Below are 8626 nucleotides of genomic sequence, written 5' to 3'. Positions count from 1 at the left end.
GGGGGTAGCCGCACCGGCAACCGCAACTCCTCAATGGCAAGGGGTTGGTGCGGAAATGGTGATATCCTTCGTCCTTCTCCGTGTTATCTATGTTTTTAGCAACAGCGAAGGCGGCCCAGCATGCGAAGGAGCAGGACCGCCTGCACGGAGGGGCCAAATTTGCTCCCACGACGACTCGGACGTCAGCGGCGGCGGCTCCGGGTCAGCCCCTCTGGCCTATGACACTATTAATTTGCACTGTCCAACGACGAACTTTGATCCTTTTGTCCGGCGATGAACTATGATCTTTTGTATCGGATAAATTAGTCTGTTTGTTGCTATTAAACGTGTTCATCTATGTAGCGTTGATTTAGGCGTCGGATACGAGTGACACAGATGTGGGAGCAGCCAAATGAGGGGTGCGGTGCCTGATCACTACCTGTGGACGTATCCGGACACATCCGCATGAGGTTGAGGGGCCGGATTCAGTGTATCCGGCTGTAGATGGTCTAAGACGTCGAAGTAATAAAAGGTGAAAAGTGTCTTGCGAGCTCGGGCAGTCGTGATTCTGCTCTTGAAGGGTTCTACAGGTCAACAGCGCTGGACACTGCCGCAACGGTGCACTCAACAACGCTGACAACCAAAGTCGCTGCCATGCTCGAGGATGGCTGGCTGGAGATGGGGCGCATTCCACGGCCGCATTGCCACTGCTTCCATTCGTTCCACATCGTGGTCATCGAGAGAGCTCCGGCAAGAGTGCCGGAGCCCGAACGTGGCGTTGATGACAATCCAAAGCCAAAAAATGAAAAAAATGGTCCGGACCTGAATCACATTTACCTTTCATGGCTTAACATGTACGCCGCTTTTCCAAATTTCCCTCTGATTTTGTTTGACAGTTGACATTCCAAAGATCTTGCAGTTCGCATTGGCGTGTCGTTTTCTGGCCCCTTTTGCAGATTCGATAATTTTGCTCGCGATGTCAAAATTCAGTCGCAGCTCTCACCATTCGATTTTACAAGATCAATCAAGTACTCGAGTTTATTCTCTAGTCAAATTTCACTAATGTCACACTGGGGTGAATTGTGCTATATAACTTTCGCTTTGTACCACGGGAGCTCACAAATCAACAACTGTTACTAGCAGTTCAGGAGGAAGAAATCTCAAGAGCGGCATCGAGGAGAAATGGGTCCATGATACGGTCGATGGATCTTCTCCTCATAACTCTTTGTCGACACCTCCACTGCTGGTGGGCTCATCAATGTCAGGCCATGTAGTAACCTCGGCGAACGAGAATTGGTCAGCGGCGCCCAAGAAAGATGCCACTCGCATCACACAACATTGCGACAGCATGCTTTCTCCCCCAACCGATTCCGGCAATGGAGGCACACAGCTTGGCAAGCATTCCGCCTTATCGTTGCTCGCTTTGAACAGCGAAAGCGTGGCTCGGCAGAAGATAAACCTGCAAGAAACAACCCAAATGAACTTACTACCAAGGTTTCGGTTGAGTTGTTGTTCCCCAGGACTGGAACTGGAGCGGGGAATAGTAGTATCACAGACTGACAAGCTAGGTAACCTGAGAAGCAGTCGCCTCAGGAGTGGATCGCCTAAAACTTCAACCCAGACAGGGTCAAGTGAAGACGAAGCAACCAAAGTCATAGCCCATTCATTCAATGACAAGGATAGTAGCTCCTCGGCTTTGTTATAATCCTACAGAAAAAAAGATCATATCAATTCTCAGACTGCAAAATGTAGTGCCTGGCAGAAATAAGAATTTCGTCACAAAATAAAAACACAAACGTTGTCAATAATGTCCAGCCCATTATTGCCGATCAGAAAGCAGAAAGCTTGCACTGGAGCTGTGAGGAACATAGTAAATTGACTACCACTCTGCCGAGTAGAGTCCCCACTGAATCCTACAGCGCAAGATCGGGAGCTTGGAGAAAGTAACATGGCAGCTGTCTCCCCTTTTTCAGCCCCATGAATTGACTGCAGTGCTTAAATACAACAATTAGCATTGACAAAATCACTGATGGAACAAAAAGGACTAGCATATCACATTATAATAATAAAAAGAAAAAAAGAAGCAGAATTTTTTACGGGCAAAAGGCAGGTGCTCTGCCTTTTCATTTAAGATTAGAGGGTAAGATTACAAACATGAGCGTCAAACAAAAAAGAAAGAGAACGAGGAAAGGAGGAAAGTGAATTGTAGAATAAGAAAATGCAGAAGGAACTTGATGTCAAACAAAAAAAATGCATCAGGAACTTTGTTCCACAATAAGAGCCAAGGGCAAAAGCCCTGTGAATATGAAAACAAGAACCATAGAATGCCATTTGGATAAGTATAAAATACATGTCTTGCCAGGATGCTGCGAAAAGCACCAAATCTGAACAGAACTTTAAAATGTTACTCCCTCCGATCCATATTAATTGTCGCTCACTTAGTAGAACTTTGTACTAAAGTAGTACTAAGTGAGTGACAATTAATATATATCGGAGGGAGTATTACAATATAAGCTTGTCTATGTGCATATGAGCGGGCCCAATAATAACCTCTGCTTTATCTCAAGGAAGCAATACAATATTCCGCATGAAGCATCCACCAATCATGGATACTCCACTTCCACTAAGAATATATATTAGGTATTCACTAGCCAGAATAATAGATATGGCAGCAAAAAAAAAAGAGTAAACAAACCTGCCTTAAATGCATAGCTGATGTTACTGTCAATCACCAGAAAGAGAGGTCTCCTTGTAAACGGGATCATATCACAAGGGTATATGCAGTTTGAGCCTAGATGTTAAACATGTATCAGAAACAATACACTTCTTTCGAAGAACACATATGCATACTTAAGTCTGTATAAAGGCAACTTCAAACAACCCTATGCCATCAAAATAGTTCTGCACCGCATTAGTGATATCGAACATATAATCGCATGAACTCAGCATTGTAAAACTAGTTATGTACTCCCTCCATTCCTAAATATTTGTCTTTTTAGAGATTTCAAATGGACTACCACATACGGATGTATATAGACATATTTTAGAGTGTAGATTCACTCATTTTGCTCCGTATGTAGTCACTTGTTGAAATATCTAGAAAGACAAATATTTAGGAACGGAGGGAGTACTGCATAGAGACATCAAACATAATCGAATGAACTCAGAAAAAAAAATACCTTCACCTTCACGGCAACCTAACCAAAGACATGGTTCTTTATCTTCCTTTGAAGTGACGGCCCTGGTATTAGATATGTCAAACTGACTAAAGCTGTTCACAACCCTCTCGCTTGTATCGGGACCAAGTCCAGAGGATCCCACCTCGCCTGAAAGAAATTATCATATTTGAACGCTAACTAGAATGACTCCCTAACACACAGCTGATAACATTTTAGTTCTACAAGCCTAGGGCACCAACCTGCAGCCGAAAGGTATATCAACATCATAGTATTCAATGGGAGCTCCTCACATTTGGTGGCAAGGACCTGGATTTCAATTGTAAATGTTTTTTATCCAGGCAAATATTTCATTTAGGATAAAATGGTGCAAACATAGGAGTACATATAACTATATTTTCTTGTGAAGTGAAAGAAAAAAAGAATTTGGATGTTTGACCGTAAAAGGAGGGCGCGGATGAGAGGAGGCCCTAGAGGGCATGCACCAAACATTGCCATTCTATTCAACAGCAATCATCTCTCTATTGTATCATTTGCATAGCTTAGCACCCCAGGAATCAATAATACCATTATGCCTCAAATATATTTCGGGTTAGAATTCCTAACTGCTATGGGTGTAAAGGACTGTTGGTTATTATGGGCGGATAATGGAGAGGATGGTATTATCGATAATGGAACAAATCAACAAACAGAATCAGTTTAGTTGCATTATGTTCCCTCATCAAGTCATCATCATGCTTCCTCGTCATGTAATTCAGATAGTTAGTAGCATCGTGTACATATCTTGCAGAATTCCCTACTTTTTTCAGTTCTCCTACTAGCCCGTTTCTGATCATTCCAAGAAACATACACTGGCTGCCATTTACACATTACACTTCCACTTCCTAATTTGAAATGCATCTAGAAGAGCTTGGTCCACAGGTTTTCTCCTAGGACCAAACCAGTGCATTGAGTAACAATGAGCAGTGTGTATATTCAGGAAATCAAACATTGAGTTGACAAGATGCCAAATGAGAAACTGACCTTCAGGAAATGTGGCACCGAGGGGCGATAGAGAACTGTTTTCAGTGGGTTCGGGGGCAACGCAGCGTCTCTCAGATCTTTCAGGAGATTGGGGTGATTTTGCCCACTTTCATCATGGGCGCTGTAACCATTGTTTTGTGCAAAGGAGCCACATGGTTCCCATTCAAGACACTGAAGCATTCTGAATGTGTCTAGAGTGAGGTCGGTAAATTTGACCTGAAGGGAACACATAGAGACATGATGTTCCGCTAGTAAAAATTAAAGAGCGCACGATGCATCTGACTGCGAGAAACCGAGGAAGCATTACCTCGTTATGATAGTAGCTGCACAGGATGGCATCGCTTAAGAGCAGACCGCGCTTTTTGACTGTAGGTGGGATGGTCGGAAGAGTTTCCGGGGGAGGATCGAATGCATAGCTGTACCTGAGAGGTCTCTTGTTCATGAAGGGCGAGTCAGCCTTTAGAAACCTCGTGATTTCTTGCACGACATGCTTCCACTCCCTGTAATCAGCTTCCTGCAACATTTCATCTTCTTAATTCGAGCCAGTGAATGAAGAGCAAGGCAATTGCATCGGGATCGGGAAGCGAGGAGGGGGAAAAAAGGAGAAGAATTGAATTGGACCTGGAGGGTCTTCTTGGATTCGTCGAGGAGCGACCGGATTTGGCCGGCGAGGCGGGGCACAGTCTGCGCGCGGCGGGAGAGGATAAGCGCGACGAGGAGGAACCTGGCGAGGAAGCGCAGGTGCTTGGTGGAGGCCCCGAGGTGGTCGTCGAGGAAGTAGGCGCGGTCGAGGACGGCGTGGTAGAAGACGAAGGCCTCGGAGAGGAGGGCGGTGTCGGAGGCGCGCTGGTACTGGGAGTAGTAGAGGTGGGCGATGCGGGCGGCGATCTCGCCGACCTGCCAGCGGCGGAGGCCGGCGTCGAGGAGGCGGTGGCGGTGCTCCTGCTGCATGCGCCAAAGCTGGGTGTAGATGCGGAAGGCCTTGCCGTACTCCGCGGGCTCCTGGCGGCCGAAGAGGGGCAGGTCCCGCACCCGGGCGAACCGCCGGTCCGCCTTGTCCAGCAGCGACCAGAACTGCTCCGCCGGGCAGACGCCGCCGCCGCCGCCGCCTTGGGCCTGGCCTTGGCCTTGCTGCGGCGACGACGCCATGGTAGCTCCGCCGGATGCGTTTCGTTCCCCTCCCCCGGAGTTGCCTTGGACAGTTGTGCTGGAGACTGGAGTCATCGCCGTCTTCTTTCCTTTCTCCGTTCCGTTCTGTTCCGTTAGCTTGGAGCCCGGCCCAGGCCCAAACGCTGATATGGCCGACCTAGCGCACGTGAGACAACACTGTAAAACTTTGTATAAAAAAAAACTACTCTAAAATAGAGAAGAAAAGTCAGGGTTACTGTAGCAAACAGATCAATTTTTCAGAAAAAAACATTGTATGGATGAACTGTAGCAGGTACTCTACGGAGTTGCTGTTGATAGAAATAAATCTAAAATTAATTTTATTGCACCATAATTTTGTTTGTATGTGATTTTTGTAAATGTATATAGTAGATTTGAAATTTATAAATTAATTCAAGACATTTTAACGACGCCGATAACTGCCACACGTGTGGTACAATGGACACCCGACCACAGGAGTCGTGTTGTCGTACCCAGGAAACAACCAACACGACTCTGTGTGGGCGAATATTAGAACCGCCTACACATACGGGTGCAGCTACTTCATGCCACACGTCGAACCAACAACAACAACTCACGCTCACCCTACACGTGTGGCACGAAGCAATTTCGCCTTGATAATTATTTATGGGAACTTTAGTTACCCCAGGATGGCAACTTTAGTGTAAAGCATGGCAACTTCTCTATTGCCTTTTTTTTTGTTTTCGTTCGGGTTAACTATAGTTTCCATGTCTAAATAGCAATAGTTGTCATGTGTGACCAAACCATAGTTACCGCGTGTGATTAACTAGGTGTCACGTGTGGTCAAACCATAGTTGTCATATATGGTCAAACATAGTCGCCATGTGTAATTAACTAGTTGCCACATATGCACACTAGTAATTGTCGTCTATCACCGTGTGAGCGTCGTGTGGGCGAAAGAGCAGTTTCGCCCACACGTTCGGGCGAGCGTCCTGTGTGTCGTTCGAGCGAGGAGCGCCCACACGTGTGGCACTAAGTGATAGCGCCCACACGATGATGGGTGCTTACGTGACTCTCCGCCCAGATGACAATTGCTTCAAAATTAGTGCAAATGGATCGAACGGCATCAAATGCGTGTGGGCGTGTTAATAAGTGTCACACGTATGGACATTATCATTTGAGTAATCATATGGATGTGGAGGAGGGAAGTTAGGGCACTATAGCTTACCTGACTGCTCTCCTTCATGTTAGGGGATTCAGTTCCCCTTTTGTGTGTGCAGTAATAACTTTGCTTATGTTTCCCTAACTTTTTTTTGCTTCTGTTGGCTTTCTACGCGCTAGCTACTATCTTTTGTCTAATAAAAACTAGTTACTTTTTCCTTCAGATTTTTTCTAAGTTCAAATATTAAGATTCACAGGACCTTACAAACACATTCATACATTTTTTTACAATTAATGTCATGGGGTGCCGAAGTCTTCATTCTCATCCATCCATCTATAGCGCGCCATGAGCGTAGTTTCATTTGTAAGGGCATATTTCTCCCTAAGTGGTTTTGGTAATTGATGACAGTGCATTTGCGGACTAATCGTGTGCATTGAGCGTTTCAGATATCTCATGTCTAGGCACAAGATGATTCAGTGCCCCTTAGAGCCTATCGAAGACGGCGTTTCTCTATGGTTCTTTTCGGTGGATTTGAGTCGCAGGAAAGTCGTACTATTAAGAGGGGGTATCCTTCGAAAAGGTTAGGGTGGAATCATCACGTACACATCTATTCCTTTGCACCATCTTTCCTTGCTTCTTTGGAGCATCGGTTGTTCCCCTTGTCGCTGCGAAGATGAAGGCATCCTAGTGCTACTGGTCTGCGACATGCGGTAGTACTGCTCAAGGGAGCAGTAGTATCGCAGCTGGCCACGGTAGTACCGCCCCAGGTAGCGGTAGTACTGCAGGTGCGGTAGTACCGCTCCTAGCATGCAGTAGTACCGTGGCCTCTGACCCAGCACCGTGGCGTGAGCGCATGTAGGGGCGGAAGTAATTTTTTACTTCCACACCCTACGCGGTAGTACCGCTTCCTGTGAGTTGTAGTACCGTGCCAGATTTTTGCATTGACCAAAACTCAGCAGAAGTAGCCATGGATGTAATTTTATTAGTCTGTGCCTTCCCAGCCTAGGATGAGCTCTGACTTGCAGTAATACCGCACGGGCGCACGGTAGTACCGCTCTGGTGGTTCTACCGCTCGTTGCCTTGATCAATAGAGCCTCACCTGGCTTCTGCCGCGCGAGCGGTAGTACCGCACCTCCCAGCGGTAGTATCGCGAGCCCGTGCGGTAGTACCACTTGGATATGCGGTAATACCGCATCTCGCGGGCTAAGTAGGTGGGTAACGGTTGGTTTTGTCCTCTCACTATATAAGGGGGTTCTTCTTCCGAAGTAGACTATCTCTTCCTTCCCCAAAGCTCCATTGTTGCTCAAAGCTTCATTTTCGCCTGATCTCTCTCCCTAGTCAGTCAAACTTGTTGATTTTCTAGGGATTGGTTGAGAAGGCCCCGATCTAAACTTCCACCAAGAGAAATTTGATTCCCCTCACTAATCCCTTGCGAATCTTGTTACTCTTGAGTGTTTGAGCACCCTAGGTGGTTGAGGTCACCGCGGAGCCATATTCTATTGTGGTGAAGCTTCGTGGTGTCATTGGGAGCCTCTAATTAAGTTGTGGAGATTGCCCCAACCTTGTTTGTAAAGGTTCAGTCGCCGCCTCCAAGGGCACCAATAGTGGAATCACGGCATCTTGCATTGTGTAAGGGTGTGAGAAGAATACGGTGGCCCTAGTGGCTTCTTGGGGAGCATTGTCCCTTCACACCGCTCCAACGAAGATGTACTTCCCCTCAAAGGGAAGGAACTTCGGTAACACATCATCGTCTCCTCCAGCTCCAGTCTTTGTTATCTCTTACCTTTAAGTGTGCAAGCTTACATTGTGTTGTACCTCTTGCTTGCTTGTGTGCTTGTTGTTGTTGCATCATATAGGTTGCTCACCTAGTTGCATATCTAGACAACTACTTTGATGCAAAGTTTAAATTGGTAAAGAAAAGCTAAAAATTGTTAGTTGCCTATTCACCCACTCCCCCCTCTAGTCAACTATATCGACCCTTTCAATTGGTATCAGAGCCTCGTCTCTTTATTAAGGACTTTGACGTCCAAAGAGTATGGTTGACACCGTAGACGGTGGGGAGGAGCACCCCGGTGTAATTTCGTCCTCATCTACGACCGATGGGGGGACCTCGATCTCTCGTCAAGAGTTCAATGTGGCCTTGGACACATTGAAAACC

General features: G+C 46.4%; 1 protein-coding gene across 1 annotated transcript; it reads right to left on the bottom strand.

Annotated features, from left to right (window-relative positions):
* Positions 1-936: 936 nt before the first annotated feature.
* Positions 937-5398, bottom strand: LOC119301581 (protein SCAI-like). Its single transcript, XM_037578573.1, has 9 exons — positions 4800-5398; positions 4486-4692; positions 4179-4394; positions 3398-3464; positions 3159-3305; positions 2679-2770; positions 1777-1965; positions 1553-1686; positions 937-1438 (listed from the first exon to the last, which is right to left on the bottom strand). The coding sequence occupies exons 1-9, from the start codon at positions 5325-5327 to the stop codon at positions 1195-1197; spliced, it is 1824 nt and encodes a 607-aa protein (XP_037434470.1). The 5' UTR covers positions 5328-5398; the 3' UTR covers positions 937-1194.
* Positions 5399-8626: the final 3228 nt, after the last annotated feature.

This window comes from Triticum dicoccoides, chromosome 5A, assembly GCF_002162155.2.
Source record: "Triticum dicoccoides isolate Atlit2015 ecotype Zavitan chromosome 5A, WEW_v2.0, whole genome shotgun sequence".
In the NCBI taxonomy this organism is placed as follows: domain Eukaryota; kingdom Viridiplantae; phylum Streptophyta; class Magnoliopsida; order Poales; family Poaceae; genus Triticum; species Triticum dicoccoides.
Note: the sequence above shows the minus strand (reverse complement) of the source record. Positions and strands in the feature narration are given on the sequence as shown.

Excerpts from the sequence above, each read along its gene's own strand:
- LOC119301581 (XM_037578573.1), bottom strand. The coding sequence starts at position 5,327 with ATGGCGTCGTCGCCGCAGCAAGGCCAAGGCCAGGCCCAAGGCGGCGGC. Across the intron at positions 3,306-3,397 it reads GATATACCTTTCGGCTGCAG|GCGAGGTGGGATCCTCTGGA; the intron begins GTTGGTGCCCTA and ends AATTTCTTTCAG. Across the intron at positions 1,439-1,552 it reads CTGAGGCGACTGCTTCTCAG|GTTTATCTTCTGCCGAGCCA; the intron begins GTTACCTAGCTT and ends TGTTTCTTGCAG.